Source organism: Amblyomma mixtum, chromosome 5 (assembly GCF_055824585.1).
Source record: "Amblyomma mixtum isolate Tamu chromosome 5, ASM5582458v1, whole genome shotgun sequence".
In the NCBI taxonomy this organism is placed as follows: domain Eukaryota; kingdom Metazoa; phylum Arthropoda; class Arachnida; order Ixodida; family Ixodidae; genus Amblyomma; species Amblyomma mixtum.
Window position 1 is genome coordinate 149,677,082 of NC_143016.1, and position 23,284 is coordinate 149,700,365.

Sequence of the window (23,284 nt, forward strand, 5' to 3'; positions counted from 1 at the left end):
TTCATCACCTTCTGAGGTGAACGCATTTTTACATAAAGACTCACCCAGCAAGGGCATCGTTAAACATGCAGGACCGCTGTGTAGAAGCGCGTTGCTTTCGTAGTTCATCATAGCCTTGGAAGAGCTATGAGCTAACGGTGCGGGTGTTCCTGTTTTCTACAGTCTCTACAAGTCTCTAAAAGCACAATGAGAAGGTGATTAAAGAGGCCTGAATAGTCAGGTGAAATAACACGTGCTGCGGTAGCTCACTATGGCTGAGATTACTGAGCACAAGGTCCCAGGATCGAATTCCGGCGGCAGCGTCGTCATTTCGATGGAGCCGAAATTAAAGCACAAAGCACCAATTTGCTGCTGTGTGTCAGTGCAATCCTAGTGGTCGAAATCAATTGCAGTTTTCCTGGACGGCGACGTTCATATCTCAAGTACTGCATAATAGATACATTTAGCTTAGTTCGTAGGTCTACCGCTTACCGTGTACCGCGGGCCTCCACTGCTGATGCACAGATCGCTCTGCAGACGATAGATGGCGCCACGTTCCCATTACAGTACGCGAGATTTCAGAGTCAGGACCAATCAGCGCTTGCAGATTAGCGGGCTTGGGTACGCGGTAAGCGGACTAGCATGCCCTATAGCGCGATCCCCGAAACGCTACCGTTCCTTACGTGTTTCATATTCAAGTGTTGATACTAGCTCACTCGTGCGACCGGACGAATTTTAGTTTTTAGTTTATTTGACAATATAGATGAGTGCACATCGTAGGGCAGCATTGTAATCGCTAGTACAGCTTTTTTTTCATAAAATCAGATATAAGGGAATACAAAGAAAAAAGCTCGAGCGATTGCAACGCAGCCCTCTGATGCACACACATCTCTGTTGTCAAAGAAACTAAGAATTGTGAAATTCGTCCGGTCGGACGAATTTGAGCTAGCATCAACTCTTCGATTCGAAACACGTAAGGGCACACCCACTTTTAGTAGATTGTCAAACTTGCAAAACAGTTCTTTTTTATGCTCAATGAGGCACACAAAACATTACTATGTCCCGAGATCTCGAACGAACTATGGGCTTTGGATGATGTAGTCTAACGTCATACAGGTTTTAAATAATTTCCACCTCACAATAGAAAATTTCCATACACATTATAAAAAATGGTTTGTCTGCGCTTTCTGCATAATGCTTGAGAACACTGTTAGTTTTTACTTGTGCTGTTAAATTATAAGGTATGCATGCATGTTTATATGCGGGGCGTTTTGCGTAACTTCAACATAAAATTAAAGAAAAAGTTGAACACCAGGGCAATGTGAAACCAAAGGCATACTGTTTCCCGTAGTAATGCACTCCATAGAACAGTTTTTTAAAATTGTGCTGAAGTAGTTAAGTAGCTTACATTAAAATTGTGCATTTTTTTCAATACGATACAACAGATCCAGTTTTTTGTAGCAGCGTATATTTTACGTTGTGCTTTTTCCCGGCCTTGAGAGACAGCCCGCGAAGAAGGAAAAACTGGCTAGCTGTTTAGGATTGCTAAGGACGAACTTCTATGCGAAAGCAAGGATTTTGCAGGTCGACACCACCGCTACGTACAGCCTTTGTCAGAAGTTTAGAGCCCAGGGGCTTTGCTTCTGGGCCACACTGCTTTGCTCGTAATGCGCGCTCAGCGTCCCCAATCTCCTGAAGGTAAGAAGATTTTTCATCCTGCTCCCTACGATGCGTAGGACTTCCATGAGTGCTACAGGAGCGCCACAATAGTGCTTTGACGCAAACCACATGTGCTCTAAACTTTTGACAAAGGCTGTACCTCAAAGCGCGGTCGAGAGGACCACTGATAAACGGGGAGTTATGCACGTTTTATTTCCTCAATGTCAACGGAGACTGAACCTTCCGCTGGTGTTGCGCAAACGAAAGGCGCGTAACTGCACTAGTTTGTCCTTGGACGCAACCGTCTTCTCACAGCGCGATTGAGGTGTCCACTGACCCAGCTATATTTCTTGGTCCCCGGCTTTACAGAAACGGACACCGCTAGACACAGTCGCACCCAATACCGCACCACTGCGCTCTTGCGCTACTGTACTGTAGCATTGACAGGCGTGTCCTGAATAAATGAGGCTTGCACGCTTGCCGTCATGAAATGAGCTGGCTGCACCGCTCTCAGCATAGTCTTGACAGTACGTAAACACATTTTTCCTGAGCATTGAAAGTGCGCACCGTGGGCTGCGATAAGTGATAGGCATGTCACCGACAATCATGTGATCCATCCCGCAGGCAAGATAATAAGCAAGAGAAAGCAGTTTAGCTGTGTATTTTAGGGTAGCCTCCATTTTATTTTTATTTTTATCATATTGCAGCCTGTAGGACTGAGCGGCGGCCGCTTGGGCATCGTCACCGTGCTCGTTTCGTTCTTTTCAGACACTGCTGCGAGCGCTGTCATCAGGTAGCGCATTAGCCCGGTAACTCGTTTTTTCTCTTTCGTATTTCGCGAGATTTGTTTAAATGCCGTACAAAAAGCGCCACTTAGGAGATACATCGCTATATAAAACTGGATCGATTCTTTCTTTACCCCCTCTACAACTTAGGAAAACGCATGACATCCTAAAATTATTTTTAAATATTTTGCGTAATTCTTTTTAGCTAATGCACTAATTAGCCGGAATTTTAAAAGTACCCTGAGGAGCTCCATGCGACCAGAAACAATATAATGTTGGTTTCTCTCAGCTATGGTACGGTACTTTTTTTTTCATTATTTGGTTCAAATTAAGACAAACCTCCTATATATTGTTAAGGAAACAAGTATCGCAGTTGCGATTTCTTTATGTGTGCATATATTGCTTACCTCTCTCGAAGCTTCCGTTGTCAGGTACAGGAAGGTGCGAGCGCTTAATCGCCAAGGTTCAATATTAATAAGGGTATGCATGTGCACACTGCTAGTAATTCAAATGCACCTTCTAGTGACCAAGTTAACAATGTTTCTTTTCAAACAGTTTATTTTGTAAGTACCCCGGTATTTAGGTTTCTTCTAACCTGTCTTGGAAGACTGACGTTGAATATATCATAAATAACGCCAACCGCATGCTTGGATATCTTCGTAGAAATTACTCTTGTTCATCAAGCTCATTCAAATATATTGATTTAAAAAGCACTGGTACGCTCAAAATTAGAAAACTTGTAATCACTCTCGAGCCATGGAATTGATTCACTTGTTTGCAGTTTGGAAGATGCAGAACCGCCCTGTCGTTTAATACTTCCAAACTATCACCGAACAAGTAGCGTAACTGCAATGGAGTCAGTTTTGTTCCTTCCAGTTCTATCTCACTGTAGGTGACTAGGTGACTAGCTTCATTATTCATTTTTTTTAAATTGGCCACAAAAGCTATCTGAAGAAAAAACTACTACCAAAACCGTGTTGAATATCACAGCGCATTGATGACCACCATAAAGTTTGGATCCCACCTTCTCACACATAATGTTTTTATGACTCATTTATACCTAGAACTTGTGTGAGTTGGAATCACCTTCCCGTTGACATCCTTTTACCTTTATTACAGATAAAAATGAATTTCGTAGAGCCATCGTTTTTTTTTAATATGTGTATCCTTGTTACTGTCTAATTTTCGCACTTTACTGCCTGAACATAAGGTCATTTTCTTCCTGTGCGTTTTGCGTCTATTTCTGTGTACTCCTACTTTCTTGAAGGAATTGATGAGCGCTATCAAAATACGGAAAAGGTACAAACACACAGGACGAAGCGCTTGTTATTTTGATAGCGCTCACCAATACCACGGCCGCTCAATGGAGAGCGTACTGGTACCAGTAGTAGCTCTTTTGACTTTAATTCCTACTTTTCTTTGCTTGTGTTTTTGTTGTTGCTGTTTATACTGCATTTGTTGTGTATCTACACTCCACTCTGTAATGCCCGGGGGCCCCTAGGGTGCAAAAATAAAGTACTTTTGACTTTTTCCAACCTCCTCAACCACATTTATTGTGCAAATTTCACTGTATTTGTGTTAAATATATCATCTTCGCTTTCAACTGTTGGGTTTCGTATGATGCACTGAGTCGTTTAAAGGTTACTGTAGAACCCTGGTAAAGACGCTGACATAATTCTCCGAAAAACGCAACCGCCACAAAGGACTGACTACAGAATAAGCGATTAGGCCTTGAGCACCCCGAACACAGGAGGCAATGACTTCTGGGTAGTGAAGTAAACATCGAATAACACGTTTTTCCGCGAAGGCGGGAATGAGGTTTTGTCGTAAGCGTGGCTAGCGCAAGAGACGGTCATTTCATGCTGTGGCAAGAGCAACGCGTGGGGCAAGAGAAGGAATGTTCCCTAGATAGTTGTGCGACCGGTTTCCCTCGTGCAATATTTCCATCTCTTTTTTATTTTACCTTCGAGAGCCCTGTAATTTTGCCCTTTTTCTTGCAGCTTTCCGGGACGATTTTTAAGTGTTGAACGCCGCACAACATTTAACATTGTGAAGAAGGTGTGCTTGAAACAAGACCTTTCGCATCTGCGGAGACAGGTGAGTGGAAAGTAGCGGACTGCTGTAAATTTTTGCGGGTTGTCAGAATTTACTGACACTTCCAGAAACAAGAATAGATGAAGGAATGGATTGTATTTGTTGCATTGGAATCGATGTGCCGTGCTTTCTGATTTTATTAAGTTTTACTAGAAAAACGTTCTGGAGCTTTTTCACAGCACGATCATAGAGACACCGTAAACGTGGTTTACCGTTTCGCAGCTTGTTTCCTAACAGGGACGGCTTGTTGCCAGACGTTGAAGCAGAGTTCTTGTAGCACCCCCCACAAATTAAAGATAACAAAAAATGTGGCAAGATATTAGGAGCTTTTCAGATATAACACTGTAGGAACGTTGCATGCCACAGAAACAAGCCGAGTTTCCTCAGAGAACTCATAAAGCGACTTAGTTATGGTATTTCCGCATTTGTGCTGGTTTAAAGCACCGTCGGCAATGATGAAACATTGTCCTTCTATATTTCGGCACTACAGTTCATGCACCACGTGAGCAGGTTTGCTAAAGAAAAGGGGACCGAGAAAGCAATAACAAGCGATGAAAGGTTCTCGTATGGTGCAGAAATGCGGTCCGGTTATTAACGAACTATTGCTTCAAAAAGCAACGTCAGTGTGCCACAAACTTCTTGAGTGAATAATGGAGACCTTAGCTTTGAGTTCTGCGGAAAGTAAAGTACAATTCATAATTTGGACTTGTTCTCGAGCTGACTATAGGAGTTCTTAGGTTGTTTCCGCGGATTTTGTTGCTATAGTACCTTCATTCCGGACGATTATTTTCTGGTACTGTGGGCTTACCGAATATCATGAGATCAAATCTGTCGTAAATTTATCAACGCCAGTACAGGTAATATTGTCATGCTGCTTGGGAAGTCTACGGTTGGTCACTTTTTGTGTTTTCCTCACCCTCTCGACTACTTCGGTCCACATCTGCTCGTTAATAGACGGTTTAGCGAGCAAATTTGACGTTCTGGGTTCTCTTTTGCTACAAATGGCAATGCCGGAACGTGCACCATTGAGTCCTTACAGAGCCCGGGATACGAGCTATCGCAGGAAAGTGCGCTGTATTTTTAAAAGGTCTTACATTCTCTTTACATTGTGAGGTTTGAGGTTTAGAGTTTCGAAGCTTTACTTGGACTCTGAAAGACGCCGCAGTAGAGGACTCCGGAATAGTTTCGATCACCCAGCGTTGTTTACCGTGCGCTGATATTGTGCAGAAAAGAGGAATTGTTGTACTTCGCCACACCTGAAATGTTGCCACCATGACCCGGCTTTAAACTCCTGAAGGAATGCTAAGTAGCCGAGTACGTGATGCACTCAGCCATTTCGCGCAGCTGGTGAATAAAACATGACTAAGGGCTAGTGAACATCCAGTGTTTGGGATTGACCATAAAGTTATGAGCGTTCGGAGACACGAAAACATAGAACGAAATTAGTGAACAGGTTCTCTCTTTTTTTCTAAGCAATAACTGCTCCTTAATAATGATCAGTAGCTCTTTTCTGTGTAAACAAAATAATACATCCAGCCAGGAAACCCATACACTTTAAATACCGGCACTTCAAAGCGTATCAAATCCAGAAACTATTTCTACTTGGTCGGAAAGAAGTAAGGTAAGTGGTCCTCGTTTTGCGCAGCTTGTAATGAGCGCATTGAAGTTGGCCACTGAGAATACAATATCAACGTCGCATCAGCCCTAAGATAGGCAGTCGGACGTTCTCTTCCCACCAGCTTCGCAAAGCACAAGAAGATGAAGTCATTACTGAGACCGGCAGCTAAACGATGAAGCATGACACCTCGTAAAAACAAGGATGAGTTTTTTGGCGTGAAATGAACTACAAGCCTGACAGCAGCCACCAAGATCTTTAGTATATTCACTTTCTAGAGTGTTTCGTTCCAAACTGGGAGGTAATGTTTTTTAGTGCGATGTGATGTTTATATAGCTGAATTTCATATTGTTATTATACTTCGTTCAGATGTGCATGTCTAAATTGACTTTATCATCATATACTGCGCATTGTTCATGTCGTCTCTCTTTAAGATCGTACGGAAGTAGATATATGGGAGTTTCATGACGCCGCACATATCGTACGCATTGCACGAATGATGCGATCTTTATGCCCCCTATACTGTTGTGCGTATCTTAGACTAACACATAACAACCATTGGTTCCCAAAGAGCATGGACGGGGTCCTTTATGCTAAAAAGAAAGTTCACTGTGAAACCTCAAAGCACAAAAATGACACGCATAAAGGGTTCTCGCCCAGCTTCCGCCCTCACCATTCGATCACGTTCCTACGCGGCACTCGCGGTTGGACAGCCGTCGCCGTAGCTGAGTTGGTAGAGCACCGGACGCGAATTTCGGAGGTCGTGGGTTCTGATTCCACTGGCGGCATGTGCTTTTTCTCCTGCTTAGTAATCAACTCTCTTTAAGCGGCAAAATAAGTAAACTGTTAATTTCCGATCAATCAACATCGCAAATTTAAAAAAAAAACCCTGTGCTGCTTGGTTTCAATGATTGTTTGCTTCTGTCACATATGTCATAACCAGCCCGTGTCTTCTCTTCACTTCACTGCTTAACGCCTCCGAAATCTTAGATGGCTTACGCACGGGCAGTTTTAAACTGCCGACTGGATCAGTCATCGGGAAAAACTGGACGCTTAGCCTCATGAGAAAATTCTAGGCTTCCTCTAGGATTTATTTTTCAATGTTTGTGCCTACCATTTCTGTTATCGGTGACCACCGCCGTCGAATACTCTGCCCGTGCCTTCGCCTTTTCCACCGGGAGCTATAATGCTTTACCTAGACGGCCCGGCTCTGTTCAGCGGTTACGATAGAACTGCGGACTATTAAACAATGAATTAGAAGGTATCTTCGCATTTCTGTGCGGTTTTTCATAGCGTTTTTTATAGTTAAAGCAAGTCAGGCAAATCAGCCCTAACATTTTGTTATTCTTAGTTGTTTACTTGATAACTGTTTCGCCATGTCAACGGTAGTAATCAATTGGTTGATTTCTAGAACCATTGGGCAGACTTCTTACGGTGTAACTATCGTCCATATCTAGTACTTTTACGGCAGAATAGTCAACGATCATTGTGTCAGGTAGAACAGACGACCTATCAAAATCTGACAGCGTCATGTCTGTCTTTCTTTTCAGAACGCGCCGACGTCCATTTCCTGTGCACATGGATAAAAAAATTTGCATTAATATACCATGTCCTTTTCTGTCCTTTTTGATGAATTAGACGCAGGGCATTACTCATTGTTTATTCACACATACTGCAAATCCTGCAGGGCATTTTAGCAGGGTGGCATACAATACGCATAAGTAAACAAAACACAATAATACAGGCAAGATTACCGCATCTTGAACATTACGGAAGATAAGCACAGACAATGCATTTTTAAACAGCATTAAAGTAGTACTAGAAACAAACATAAAAAATGGTGGTTTTGAAGCTAGCTGATTACTGAGAAGAATCCATCCAATTACTTTTGTGGAAGCAAGTAATACCTAAAACAACTATTACGCGTGCTAAGTGGGGTTATAGTGCGATTATGAGTTTGCCTACTAGCAATACCCGATGAAAAAGAAAATATTCCGACAGATTTCTCTTACAGTGGCCAGTGATAAATAGAAAGAAATTTCAGCCACCAAACACTGTTGTTTTGAGTTAATGAAGGTAAGTTCACTTTATTTAGGAGTTCCGCCGCTGAAGTTCGTCAAAAGCTATTATAAATAAAGCGAGTTGCTTTTCATTGCATAATTTCTATCTGGTTAGTGCTATTTTTAATGAGAGGATCCTAAATACCGCTGACATAATTTCGTTTTGGCACAGTTGCAGTTACATATGCGAGCAGGCAGAAAGAAGAATTAGAAGGTCTTAATGTCGAAAAGAATAACTCGCGGTTATTGTTATCTTTTGTATAGCTGATGTGCTTAGTCCAAGTGGGGTCCTTAATGATCCAGAGCCTCGTATCCTGAGAATGTGTTACTTCAGAAAGAAGTAAAGGAGACTCCAGGCATGCGAGACAAGTAAAGGACTCGTCAATAATGGTTGGTGGAATGCAACAGCAATCTCTGACTGAGCAACCGAGAAAAATTGTTTTTTTAAGAGGTTGCTTCTCAGCTTAGAATTGTCGACCCTCAGGATTCCTAAGAAATTTTGATATTTTCGGTACACCGTGCGTAGTTTCTATAGATATGGTTGTTTCCCTGCCATAATGTTCCAAGCTTTGCACGATGTGCTTTAACTACCGCAACACAGTAGTATTTTCCGTATTGACTGCTGCCCTGGTGTCTCAGGGGTTAATGCGCCCGTCTACTGAGCTGGAGGACGCGGGTTCGAACCCGACAGCGGCGGCTGCATTTCGATGTAGGCGGAACCCAAAGGCACCCGTGTGTTCTGCGATGCCAGTGCACGTTAAAGATCCCCAGATGGTCGAAATTATTCCGAAGACCTCCACTACGGCACCTATTTCTATCTTTCTTTCACTCTCACCTTCCTACCTTCCCTTACGGCGCGGTTCAGGTGTCAACCAAGATGTGAGACAGATACTGCGCCATTTCGTTTCCTCAAAACACCAGAAACCAGTTTACTGAAATTGCCCACAATGTGTTTTTATTCCGAAGGCAGAATTTATGACCTGTAACACAGGCGTAAAGCGGGTCGCAGATACAAAATATACCAAAATTTGCGGAGAAGTGCATTATTGCATTGGCGGACCCTTGCATAGTTTCAGACCGATTTAGTTTCGCCATGCAGTCGCATCTATCTGAATCTAGGAGTAGGAAACGGTGGTGTCGTCTGTGTCCTTTAGCTTTTTTCTTGCTCGAAGCTAATACCTCTTACGTTGGTCACATGCGTACTGCTCGCTGTGTTATTCCCATTTCGAAATAAGAGCTATTGATTTTTTTTCTTTCAGACAAAGTCTTGGTCGCCTCATTACCTATTAATGGCTACCATTGCTGAATCAATGTGGTATGCCAGTGTTCTTTTCACAGTCCTGGTGGTCACCAAATCGGAGCTTCTTGAACGGAGGCCGGATTTAGCGAAGTACCAGGATGCATGGAAGGTAAGATCGACGTGCGAAAACATCCCCAGTAAACGCGCTTTCAGGCACGCCGTTGCAAGAGATATTTTCTGCGAAGTATGCCACTTGTGTATTTGCCGCTTACTCATTCCGGTGCTTTGACACGACGGCATGAGAGGCACGAGTTAAAGAATCTCCAGGAAAGCAGATGAGAAAAGGTAAAAAAATTCAGGGGGGCACTTTGTTGGCCTACAGTGCGGTGAGGCGAAAGCCTTAAGCGCAGTCACTGATGCTGCTTGTGTCACTGGCGTGTGGTTAAGATGTTAAGCTTCGCCTCTATGAGTGGAAAGCGACAGCGTCTTGCAACCCTACCAGGGAGTCCACAGAACGCCATCGACCATTCGGCTGTACGCCTTTCTCGACGGTAAATTGGTTTTTAAGGAAAGTAAATGCATATCTCTCGCATATCTCGGTCGGCACCTGAACCTCGTTTTAAGGGAAGGAAGATGGGAGTGAACGAAGATGCCGTATTCACTAGACGCCCCTTTGTTCATTGCAAACCATCGAGCTGCAATGGAAGTGTGCTTAGGGTGCTCATCTCGCACTCCGGATACCCTGGTTCGATTCCCCAACTCGACCAATTTCCGAGTCGGTTTTATTTATTTATGTGGTGTGACTAGAAAGGTTAATTAGGCTAACTGGTCTTTACCGTTGTTCTAATGCCATCCATCATGTCCTGTCACACACCTGTAAATTGATGGAACTCTCTAGCACGTTCGCCACAATGTCTATGAAACGTCTAGAAAAGTTTAACTATTAGTGATGATTAATGATAGTTAAGCACGACATGTACATTTCGTGATACTAGTTAATGTACGGTTAGCGATCGCTACCGTAACCTTAACTAGTACACTCATTAATTACTGTTAAGGTACAGGCGCAGTGTGCAGGCTCACCTGCCACTTAACTACTGCTAAAAACCAATTAGTCATTTATTGATTATACAATGATATAATCATGAAATCCCTTTAGGTGATGTTCTGATGTCTTTCGACTGCATCCGATTAAGTACCGATTGGCTATTGATTAGTATATGCCCATATAAGGCATGCATCCGAAACGTGAACACATTTGCTAACAGAAGTTGGTCGTGAGAGTATGAGGCATTAAAGGCTTTCGCCTTAATATCCGCCGAATTTCTCCCATTCTTTTCTCGCAGGTCCTTTAGTGTGTGTGTTGTATCAGTATGTGCCCTAATACCCTATCTCCGGGATGATGTTGAACGCGTAATAAAAAAATGATCCGGGATGATGTTTAACGCGTAATAAAAGAATGAAAAGTCCTGATTATACTTAGGTGTGTGTCGCCAGCTGAAAATTTCGGCACTATTGCACGTTATGCACACAACGGCGTACATTGCCAGTGTTCGATTTTCTTGACAGTAAGCTGCTTATGACACACATTTCTTCGCGTCATATTATATTACCGGCATTAACGTACTAACCGAAGGGTTTGTCACTTTATGTAGCATACCCACATGATTTTATTTCTCAGAAAAGACAACTTTGCAACGTGCCCTTCGAAACAACCATGATGGATAATTTTGTCACTTTATTTTAATTTTATACACTTTGTCGAATAATTGTTAAACGGCTGCATATTTACGCAATCCTTAATGTGGTCCTTCGCAAAATATTATGGCACAAAGGTGGAGAGCAAACTTTACTGCCACAGTCTGTTTTTACATTTGTACACACCTCACTGTGGAACTTTATGCCCGCTACCTGCGAGCGGCACGCCGATCTGTGCAGAGCCATTGGCTGGTTTATTTTTCTATAGGCACCCATATCTTTGGTGATAATATGTTCTGCTCTTATGATCATTCTGCAGAAATATTGCTTAATGAGGGGGAAAGGTGTAGCGAAGAAAAGTATTCCACCAGCGTTGTACTGCATAATCTTAGAAATGACTGTTAAATACGCACAGTGCAGAAGACATCAAGTAATCATCATTTAAGGAAGTAACGTAGTCGCGGTGACCTTCGTAAACTGTTTCCAATTGAAATGTATATTTCTGGTGGTGCCCAGCTTGGGCTGTGTTAAAACCAGTCTGCCAGTCAACAGAAGCCAGTGTTCCCTTGCTTCGGTAGCTGCAAAGCCAGAATACGATGTCCGATATCTAGGGCCTCAAAAAATGAACACATGGATGACGCCGTAATTAGCGACTGTGAACATGCTAAGTGTAGGGTTTGCCTGGTTTGTGCGTCACTGAAGCGGAGTGCCACCAATAGAGAGAAAAAAATCTGCTGCTACACCATAAAAAGAACGCAGTGGTGGTTGAATAGGAGCCTTTGTTAGAGTACTTTTGCTGAGTTAGGAGGCAATGCGTTCCGCATCCTGTGGCTAGTGCCTGCTTTAAACACGTAGGCCAGAAGATATGGACATTTGATTTACCGGAGCCGACCTGACGCTACTCTCAGGTTCTCAGCAATCAGCTCAGACACTTGTACAAGATTACGATGTGTTCCCAATTTTAGGCTCTTTATGTTTTTTTCACTTGTCATTAGTATAGCCGTAAACAGCTAATAATTTTATTCGAATTGTTTTTTGTCGTCTTTCACAATTGGCTTAAAATCGCAACCTTACCGTTTTTGCCCTGGGATTGCAGTTTTTCATTCTTCGTTTTCTTCTGAAACGGCGCTTCCTTTATTGCAGTCACTTATAGTTCCGGGGAAGTACTACTTGTACATGAGGTCATATGAAGAAGAGCCGTTTTATGGATTTAACAGAAAGTGCGTCTCCAGCGAACTCGTTTCCATTAACGAAAAAGAGAACTACACTGTGAACGTTCTCCGATCAGTTGATCCTAAAGACGGCTCAAGGTAAGCTCTCAGAGAAACGCCTGTTTGCTGTTTTCATTATTTGTTTCTTTAGCGCATTATAACAACACGCAAAAAGAAATATGAGCATCATGAAAAATGTTATGAGAGCGTTGCGAGATGCAGCACTTAAGGGAACAGGGTAAGCAAAAAATCAGAAAAAAAACTTCATTTCAGTTTTTTTTATACATATGAAAGAACATTATTTTCTGCATCATTTGATGTATCACACTTTATTCACTGCAACTTGTACCAACCTGAAAAAGCTATCTGAAAGCAAAGCAGTCAGCGACACACCACCTTTAGGAGGAGTGTGTTTTCTACGTTGTGTTACTGAGAACTTAAAAACGTGAAATGTTCCTAATTTTAGCCGAAAGAGAAAGCTCTCTGGCAACCATCCAAGCTCTCTGGCAACCACCCAGAACTCAAACGAGTTCTTTAACAACGTCGTATGGGAGTGTGCTCCAAAAAATGTCTTAGTTGCTGCTCTGTCCTTCTATGATGGTGCCATCGCAAAAACTAAGGTTCTTGAGGCATGCAGACTACGTCCGAGCAGCAAAACTGTCCGCTGGCTGAAGCAAGTCGATCGGCGTCGAGTTTACTTCGCTGATCGAGCTACGCAGCACGGGACAAAACAGGCACGAGAAGCTAAACCACGAAAAGAAGAAAGAAGCTTACCTAGATGATGACTGTGCAGGTGGTGCCTACTGAATAAATTGGTCAAAATGAGTTGGCTAAGTAAAAATCTCAGGATTTAAGGTTTTGCTTATTTTAAACTCAGTTTTCTCAAAACAAGATTTTTATTACGTTGGTACCATTATTTTCGAAATGACCGTAGATATCAAGCTGATTTTTTTGGGACATATAGTATATATATGTGGCAATTTAGTGTACCAAAATTACCAGCGTGCGGATAACATTGTTTATTTTAAAATAAAAATATATACAAAATTTGGTCAATTTTACTGTGTAGAAACTAAAAAATCTCTAATAATTTCATTTCTCGTATACGAAAACAATTTTAGTACAGTGGCTAGACGATAAAATTCTGAACAAAATGAAGTAAATATCTTGCCGCTATCTTTATTAGTTGCTGAGAAAAGTGTACCACGATATGCCCCAAAATACAAAAGACAGATGGGGCTCACCCTGCCTCAATTACTTTCGGCGTGGCAGGTAAAAAACTGATAGGTGACGCCGCATGTATGTACAGATGTGGAATGATTTCTGAAGTTAACGAAAAGGGGGGGGGGGGGGGCAGTACTATTCACGGTTACCACTTATAGTGCCTTATCATCATCATAACGGTGCTTGGCTCAAGAAAAAAAATATCTTTGACTTAACTGATATTTGTATGCGCGCCTCTATAACTCTGCGAATATTATGTAACACGCTCATTTTTCTCACCGACAGTAACAACCGGACTGCCTATGCCTGGGCAGAGGCATCGGAAGGATATCCCATACCAAACCTGATCGAAGCGTCCCCGTCACTCGGTAAGGCCGTAGAAGAAAATAAATTTTTAAGCCACTGGAAGCATTGTTAATGGCTGTTATAAAATTTCGGTGAAGAACAATCAAGAAAGGCTTCAAAAACTGAATGAACCGCCTCTGGAACTCGCCAAGAAATCATTGCCCCTTTCCCCGTTGCATCGACCCACAGCTCAAATCAAGACTACCACTCGGGCTTCCGGGTCATCTAGAAACCGCCGCTAGTGATCTAGTTTATCACCGCCTTCACCTTAGTGTTGCGTTTACGAACAGTCTACCATAGCGCTTCAAGCAAGCAGACAGTCCGTATTGTGACAACTGCGGCTCAATTCAGACTGTACTTCATGTTCTCTTTGAATGTCTAGCGTACGACTACGAACGTGCGCACTATGCGCAATGTATGAATCCCTCACCCAAGTGCCACTCACATTGGACTCTATATTAAGTCCTTCAGACTTCAACAGACAGCAGCGACGAGCAATGATATTCTTATTTGCCTATTCAGAGGCTATTGGTGCTTTAGGCAAACTCTAACTGGCCGTACACTTGATCACCCCGCTGTCCACGCACAGAACTTGACTTCGGTCTCAACTAAGGAAGCCATCATGCAGAGAACTATTGCGTTGCAACCCTCTTAATGAGAGCTCTCGTTTATTCCACCCTTCTTCCATCTTTACTCTCCTATACCCTCCCCTACGCAGAGTAGCATGTCAGCGAATATACACGCCGCCTAAAATCTGTTTTTCAGTAAAGAGCTCTATTTCTCTCTCTCTCTCTCTCTCTCTCACTGCACGATCTATCACTGTGGTTGATCTGTTCAAGGAGTAGTTTCTGCATTATAAACAGATTAAATAACGACAAATCTGCTACAATTTTGTCGCTAAAACTTGCATTAGCTCATAGCATTAGCTCTGAAATTGCAACAGCAGATGTAAGAGCCAAGTTGTCTTTAGTGTTATATATCGGGATTTTTGATTAATTTTCCAGGATTACCTTGACACTAACCCCGATGAGGTGGCTTTTCAAAACAAAAAGCTGCGGCTGAAATTTGACAACAAAAGATTTTGACGTCCTGCCGACGTACATGGCTTGTGGAACTCAAATCTATCATAAGGTTTTTTACTTTAGCGCTGTTAAGTACGCAGGGAACGTGGCATTGGTAGATTTGGCGGGTCTGTTTGCGCAGACATGCGCTTATTGCCTGGGAGACGTCGTCTCCTCCAGTAACATCCGGTGGTGGCCATGGCGCTCGTCATTCGTTACTACAGAGAAAGTATAACTTCTTTAAAGTTAAAATTAACACCGAAAGGGGCACAGATTTCGAGGACCTGTGCCGCCGCACAAATCCTTGTTTCAGACGAATGCTTTAGAAAGCAGAAGTTGAAAGATCTGCGAAGATCCTCTTTCCTGCACGCAGATTTACGGTTGCCAGGTTCAGCTTTAGAAGCAAATTGCATCTGGAGCGTTTTGAATTCAATATTTTTCACTTTTTTGTTTTCATGTTTGTGGGATAATACGAACAGTCGTTATACAAACAAATATGAACAGCACGGCGCATACGCGCCCCGATCTTCGTATTTCTTTTTGCTGCTACCTTCGCGGTAAGAAAAAGGCGCTTGTCCCCCATGATTGTTTCAAGAACGACTCCAGCGTCTATGTAATGTCACTTAGGCTCAAGTGCGATGAAAATTAATGCGAACACCGTAGTACATAGGCGCCGCGGTATTCGCAATTCATTGTAACGTCACTGTAAAGTCCAGTCCGAAACTTTGTCTGATTTGTAAGGATTTCCGATTAAGCCGAGCCCTTTTAACTTACTTGGTGCCTATGGGTCAAGGCGTCACATCGAGAAATTGGAAGCGTAAATTAAGCACATTCAAACTCAGCACTGTCCACTGTACCGCGTTATTACTCACTGCTTCATAGAGCTAATGCTGGGCTTCAAGGCGGATATCAGGCTTAACATGTACGATAGCCTCATAACCTGCTTTTTCTCAGTGGTGACAACCTGAATTAGTTACCAACGCTACCATGCTGACACTGCTGTCCCGCTCCAGGCGCAGAAATTGAGTGTGGTCGGTGAGGCGCCCACAGCGTGTAAAGAGAGCGGACTTAGAAAACGAACCAAAATTCACCTCTTTTTTTCACGACTCCTTTACCAACACTCACTTAACCCTTTCTTCCCATGAGCATAAGAGCGTAAAGGGTGACATCCGCTCGACAACGTACGCGTGCGTCCTTATTATGCCGAAAGCAGCTTTGGTAGCCGCACATCTTTGACGCCGGAAACTGTTCTGCAGTCAAACGGACGCCCATTTTCATTTTTAATAGAAACACGCGCACCGCATTTTTCCGTGAATCGTGATAGCACACGGAGACATTAATCAAAACACAATCTTTCCAAATGCTCCGAAGCTTCGTAATCTGTTCTAGTTCAAAAAGCACGACAGTCTCATTTACGCAGCAAAATACCTCGTCAGACCTCGGCGGCAAGGGCGGTACGCTCACCCGCATAAAGAAAATATCGGATGCGGCGTGCTATCGGTTACCGATATTGTGTGCTTTGCTATTCTGACGATCTCATTCGGGCTGATATGCAGTTATGACAGTTGTATGTGGAATTGAACGGCCCGAAGCTACACATGCGGGCTGTGTGGGCCACTGTAGTTGAGGCGCGCCTAAAATGTGCTGACACAGCATAGCACAGGAGAGCAATTGTATTTCGCCTCCATCGAAATGCGCGGCTGCTGCTCGGCTTCATCTCGCGACTTTGAGGTGAGGAGTGGAACAGCAAAGCCACTGAGCCACCACGGCGGGTCTGATCTCCAAGAAAAGTTGCCTTCGTCTGGGTCCATCGTTGATCACTGGCGGGGTGTAAATAGGGTCCTCAGTCCGAGGAGGAAGGTCCGGTTAGAGGGAGGAAGGGTGTCTCTTGTCCAGGCATGATGGCTGTTGACCGGTTGACCTGCGAATCTGTGAAAGGAAAAAGGCGAACGAAGCAGAAAGTGACTGTGCTTAACCGCCGAGTTACCTGTGCTTAACCGCCTCCAGTTTTTGGACCTGAATATCATGCTTGGAGAAAAGTGTGTATGCTGGTGCTACCGCCCTAGAGCCAAGAAAGATTTTTTACCTTTTGATTCGGCCCATTCAAAAACTGTTAATAGGGCTATTGCGACCCTTTCTCTAGAATCTGCACTTGTTAAGTCGTGCCCTCACATGATGCAAGAGAGCTTTCGGGGCGAGATAGCCAGACTGCGAAAAGCAGGGTTCCCTGATAACATGTTGACAGCTGTGACCGAGGCACTCCTACAGAAATTCAAGGGTTGTCAAAAAAACACGCGCAGAAAAGAAATACCCGGGAATGCCAAACCAGTGGTTATGCCATACATCCAGAAGGTGTCCCACAACCTAAAAAAGATGGGCAACAAGTACGGCGTTCCGATGGCGTTCTCAGCGCCTTGTAAACTGGCCAAGATGTGCCCTAAAGTCAGCAGCAGTGGCCCTGCAACATCCGGCTGTGGAAAAAAGCACGCTAAGCCCTTTGTCCTTTGTGCCACTGGTGTGGTCTATGAGATCCCCCTTTCTTGTGGCTAAGTGTACGTTGGCCAGACAGGGCGTTGTGTTAACGAACATGCCAGGGAACATGAACGAAGTTTGGTAAACGATTCAGACTCATGCCTGAATTTACCCGCCCATTGCCGTTCCTTGCAAAGACCTAAACGATCATAACTGTGAGCCACGGCTTGACAAGACCAAAACTCTAACCAGGAGCAAAGATAGATTAGCTCGGGAATTATCCGAAGCATTTTTATCAAGGCAAGAGGCGACATGTGTGTCACCACCACCTCTGTCTCTCTGCATGCCAGCGAATTCAGATTGCTTGAAAATAAGGAACGAAATGCGTTCTGCTCACCTTAATCAACCTTTGCTGTCATCTTTGAGAATGAAAAAAAAAAGCTACTTCACTTTACTCTTGCCCCCCTTCCCGTTTTCTTGGCCTTTCCTTCTGTGGTTAGTCGTAGATGCGCATGCGCTCACAGTCGTCTTTTCTTGTATGTTCTACGAGAAACGTGTTCAATAAACATAGTTGGAGTCAGCGCCCTTCCTGTCATGTTCTCTGTGTATTCGTCCTAAATGTTAGCGCTGCTTAAATCTGAACGAAAGAAAATGCATAACCAACTACCCCCGCAACGTGTTTTACTCAGCAGAAAGGAATCCGGTTGTGCGGAGCGTGCAGAGAGAGAGCACGTGGGCTTGAAAGGCTGTGTGTCCAGGTGCGACAGGTGGCTTGGTATGACTGGCTCCGTTGAGCAGAAAAACTGAGATGAAGGTGTCAGTCATCATGGCAGAGCGAAGTACGGAAAACTGCGAGAAAAATAAAAGCAAAAGGGAAAACATGGCGGCGACAAGTGGCTGGAATGAATGAGGAAACCAAAAACTACTTAGAAATCATGACAAGAGGTGCATGAGACAAGCTAAAGATAAATTGAACAAAAAGAGAGAGAGAGATAAAACAGCAGAATAAAAAAATTGATTGAGGGGTGAAAAGACGGGACAGGGCGGAAGGGTAGAGTGAAAGAAAGGTTGCAGCGGCGTTAAGAAGTTTTTTCTTCTCCTCCACAGACTAAAAAGAGCCTAACTTATAGGAACCATCACCATAGCTCCCTTAATAATACTTTCCAGCGAGCAACCATTCTGAAACGAGACGAGGTGAGGTAAAGCTAACAGGGAACGGCTTCCTGCCCTTAAACGAAATATTCGAAAGGCATTCTGGACTTAAACAATATTCTGCGGAAATAGCACCCTATTTTACCTGGCAACGATCATCTCAAGAACTTGTTTTCAAATGCACCGGTGGTATACCATGAAGACACAACACAGATCTGAAAGAAATACTAGTACACGCTAGGCTTGCTAAGAAAGCCCCGCCAACAGTAAGCTCATGCTCTCAGCCTATTTGCTGCCAGAGATGCGAGCATTAACAAAGCGACACCACTGTTAGAAGCACGGCAAGCGACTTCTGTGCGAATATAATGACAAGCTTTAACTGTGCGTCGTCTAAACATCTTTACGTGATACAGTGTTCCTTTTGTGATAAAGAGTACCTCGGAGAAACCGGGCTATGAGTGAGCGCCAGACTCAATGGTCATCGGTCTGACACAGCAAGGAACGTGCAGAAGGCAGTGTCGGAAAATTTTAATCAACGCGGTCAAAACTTCGATGAGACTAAACTGTTCGTTCTTGAATATGCCTTCAAATCTGCACAGGGGCATGCATAATCTACGTATTTAAAACGTTAAAACCAGCACGGATCAGCACTTCCAGGGGAAACTTGAGTATCTCAGTTATATTCCGGTAATAGTGTATTTCTTTTTTTTTTTGCTTTTGCACATGATAAGCTCATTTCCTAGTATTTCATAACTCCGGTTTATAGTTCCTTACTCCTTACCCTTCCACCCCGACCCGTTCTTTTCCCAGTTTATTACTTAGTTTTCCCCGTTTTTTTCTCTATCTCATTTTATTCAGTTTATCCTTACCTTAAGCCCTGCATCTCTTCCCGGCATTTTTAACGAGCCCTTGGCTTCCACAGCCCCCCCCCCCCCCCCTTTCTTTGACATTTTCTCTGAACTCACCCCCATACGTTTCTTCAAATTTAAGCAGCGCTAATTTTAAGACGAATACATAGAGGACATGACCGGACGGACGCTGACTCCAACTATGTTTATTGAACACGTTTCTCGTAGAACATATGTATTCGTCTTAAAAGTTAGCGCTCCTTAAATTTGAAGAAAATAAAATGCGTAACCAACTCAGCCCGCAACGTGTGTTACTCATCCCCATACTTTCTCGTTTTCCTTTATTTTTATTTTTCCAGGTATTTGGTTCTGCCATGCTGATATTATCTGAGTTTTTCCGGTCAACGCACGCAGGCAGGCATACCAAGCCCCCTGTCACGCAGCTTGATACACGACCTTACGAGCACACGTTCGCTCTCTCTCTACGCTCCAAACCTCCGGATTCCTTTCTGCTCAGTTGGCCTTTTTCTTTTCACAGATCCGCAGGTCAGCCGGTTAATTATCTTTAGCAGCCATCACCCCTAGACAAGATTCACCGTCGCCGTCCTAACGCCATTTCCACTTTACAGCCTCCTCTACCAAGCCGGGGCTTCCTCCTCGGACTAAAGACCCCATTTAAACCCCACCAATGATGAATGGTTTGTCCAGACAAGGTACAAGTCCACTTGTCGAAATGCTGGCAAGCACCCTGAAGCTAACACCCCACCCTCGCTCGCTTTTTGATTAGCGACGAGTATGAAAATTTATTTGACGGTTTAAATCTGGCAACCGTCTGAAAAAGCAGTCGCGAATTTCAGCTTAGAGTACCTGTGTGTGATAGCAGTCCAGCTGATGGTGCCCGTCGTTCAAATGTCCTTGAACTTCGAGATACCGCAATGAGGTAGGGCAGGCCATCCAGTGGGACATGGATAAATAAAAATACTGTGCATTGTATTACAAATAAAAAATAGTGTATTGGGCGGAAATTTTCCTTGAGGTCTCCTCGATTAACAAGATGATAACCAAATGACTAATGACTAACATCGCTGTGATTTACAGTGTTCATGATGGAAGGCAACGAAAGGAAAGGGTGCTGAATGACAACAGGTCGCTTTATTGTCAGCGTTATGAAAACGCGCGGTTGCATAAGTAGTACTCTGACACTATTACTACCACTAGCGACTGCACAAGGAGTCAGAGGGCACTAAATTGTGATGAACAGAAAAGCAAATAATTGCGAAATTATAACAATACGTTTGTAGTTTGAGCAGGCGTCGCCAAGTGCTGCATGTCAGAGGTAAAGGCTACAAAATGATCGAAACGTGGTCTATAAAGCTGATATCTTCTTTCCTTGTGCAGCGGTGTAGAAGGGAGACTTACGCACGATGGGCATTCGACGTCCATTTGAAGCAGTTAAAATTTTCTTGAAGCCTTCTGGTTGTATTAGAAAGCCAGAGGCCTTAACCTATAAGAATCCATTATAAATTACATCTGGCGTGACGTCAGCGTGACGGCAGGCTCGAACAAGAACAGCAAGCGGCCGAACACCGAAATCCCAATGTAGTGAATCGCCACGGCGGAGTTTCCTAGTAGTTCATCAAACACAAATAAAAGTAAGAAAGGGCTCGATGAAATTAAATAAAACCACGAATGTAAAGCTCAAAGAAATGAAGAAAAAATGGAATGAAAATGACATCAAAAATAACAAAGGAACACACAGAAAAATTTTCCACTACCGGCTTTTATTCGCTGCGATATGCAGCCAATGAAAAGGTCCGGTCGCCACTTCCTACAGGTCGGGTCGCTTCCCACGGTCTGTTGAAAGCAGCGGCTACATCACCTAACAACAACAGTGAGCAATTTAAAAGGATCAAATCGATCCTAAATGGCAAAAAGATAATGGATCACCATGTAATCAGATCCCAGGTGCCGGTCAGCGCGTATCGGTGTCAGTGTCGTCTTTTGTCCATCAACTAGTCCAATAGAAAGCGTTAAGACTGGTGTCACAATGCCGCTCATTGCATTTGCAGCACCAAACAACTTTCATGTTTAACAGTCTCATGCGGCCTGACTGTGCTTGCATATAGGTCGCTCCTAGGTAGGTCTTGTGCTACAGTTACTTTTAAGGAGGTGGACTGAAAAAATTAAGCTAAATAATCTTGAAGCAGCGTGTGAAAAAGGTTGGGTTTAGAATGGCGCTGAAAAATATTGTCTTTTTTCTTTGCCGCAGACAAATACTTCACTGTGAGATACGCAATGGCTTTCCTTGAGTACGATAACTGCGAAATTATGAGAGTCGTGCATCGCAGAAACGGTGAGTATTGTCTGGATTTCTATAGTGCGCTCAGCAGCGGCCCATTCCTGTGGAGTACATAATAAATGTCATTTGATCATGGGCTTTTTCCTTCCAGGCTGCGAACTGTGGGTAAAAGAAGTCGACAAGATCACATCCCTCTGTTTCTTCATATACGATCTCCTTTGCGGCCCAGACAAGTACTTCGTTTATGACAGAAACTTATGCAATAAGACATAGAGATATCATACGATAGAAAAATAAACTTTTGTTGATCCCGGTTCCTGCATCACCGGTGCTCGGCAACGAAGCAGTTAATTTGTGCTCTCTGCTAGTGGAGCTCCCATAAAGGCAAAGAGCGTCAATATTCAGCCCATTTGAAGCCACAGGTTTTCCCTGCCTAAAGGCGGGAAAAGAGCGCCTTTCAGACAACTGGTGCGTTTTTTCTGAGACGGTGGTTGGAATGCCAAGCATGCGCGCACCGATCCTGCAAAGAGGTTTATACTTCAGCAATGACATTAAGGCGAAAGCCTTTAATGCGTCATACGGTCGTGACCAAGTAATGTTAGCAAATCCGTCCGCGTTTCGGCACCACTACTTAAAAAACAAACTCTGTCGAGGCTGGAAATCGAACCAGGATCTTAGGAATTTGAAGTGGAGACGCTACCACTCCGCCACGAAGGCTAAGTGTTTGAGCATAAATAAAGGCGCATCTAGTTAATGCATGGGTTTCATAAATAAAATAAAATAATTAAAAAAATTGATAAAAGAAAACAAACGAAAACAAAAAAATAGAATTTTTTTATTTATTCAATAAACCCCTAAAGGCCCTCAATCGAGGGTATTACATAGGGGGGAGCAATGACAAACAACGCAAAATAATATTGAGCAAGCGCCAATGTGCAACACATAAAAACAGAAAGCACATGTAGAAAACAAAAGAAATAAACAAAAACCTGTAGTATACATTGTAATTTACACGAAAAAAAAAGAACAGATAGTGTTTTAGAGGCATAACAACCGCAGGAACAAAACAAAATAACAAAAAAGCGGAATGCAGCATGTGGTACAATCAATTAGTGAAGCTAAACAGACATTTGGGTAAGAAGGTCCTGAAACTTATTAAGATCCCGTTCAGAAGCGATGTGTGATGGAAGATTATTCCAGTCGACTATAGTACGTGGTATGAGAGTTAGCAAACGAAGAAGTGTGGCATGATATGCGTTTAACTTTCAGCGGGTGGTCGCGACGTGGAAAAAAAGATTCAGGTGAATGAAAAAAATCGTCATGGAGCAGAACACGATGGTAAAGTTTATGGAAAAGGGTCAAGCGTGATAGTTTGCGGCGATGTGATAACGTATCAAGTTCGGCGCGAGCCTTTAGTGCGGTGACGCTAGTATGACGAGAATAATCAGAAAAGATGAATCTAACGGCACGGTTTTGCAAAGATTCTAAGTCATCAATAAGGTATGCTTGATCCGGGTCCCAGATGGCCGACGCATATTCGAT

General features: G+C 43.4%; 1 protein-coding gene across 1 annotated transcript; it reads left to right on the forward strand.

Annotated features, from left to right (window-relative positions):
* The first annotated feature begins 9,472 nt into the window (after positions 1-9,472).
* Positions 9,473-22,015, forward strand: LOC149344133 (female-specific histamine-binding protein 2-like). Its single transcript, XM_089547154.1, has 5 exons — positions 9,473-9,601; positions 12,274-12,440; positions 13,851-13,933; positions 21,713-21,796; positions 21,894-22,015. The coding sequence occupies exons 1-5, from the start codon at positions 9,482-9,484 to the stop codon at positions 22,013-22,015; spliced, it is 576 nt and encodes a 191-aa protein (XP_089403280.1). The 5' UTR covers positions 9,473-9,481.
* The last annotated feature ends 1,269 nt before the right edge of the window (positions 22,016-23,284 follow it).

What these genes read in the sequence shown, in the direction of transcription:
- LOC149344133 (XM_089547154.1), top strand. Translation starts at nt 9,482, where the DNA reads ATGGCTACCATTGCTGAATCAATGTGGTATGCCAGTGTTCTTTTCACA. An exon ending in GATCCTAAAGACGGCTCAAG is followed by an intron (nt 12,441 to 13,850) that starts GTAAGCTCTCAG and finishes TCTCACCGACAG; the next exon opens with TAACAACCGGACTGCCTATG. An exon ending in AGTCGTGCATCGCAGAAACG is followed by an intron (nt 21,797 to 21,893) that starts GTGAGTATTGTC and finishes TTTTCCTTCCAG; the next exon opens with GCTGCGAACTGTGGGTAAAA.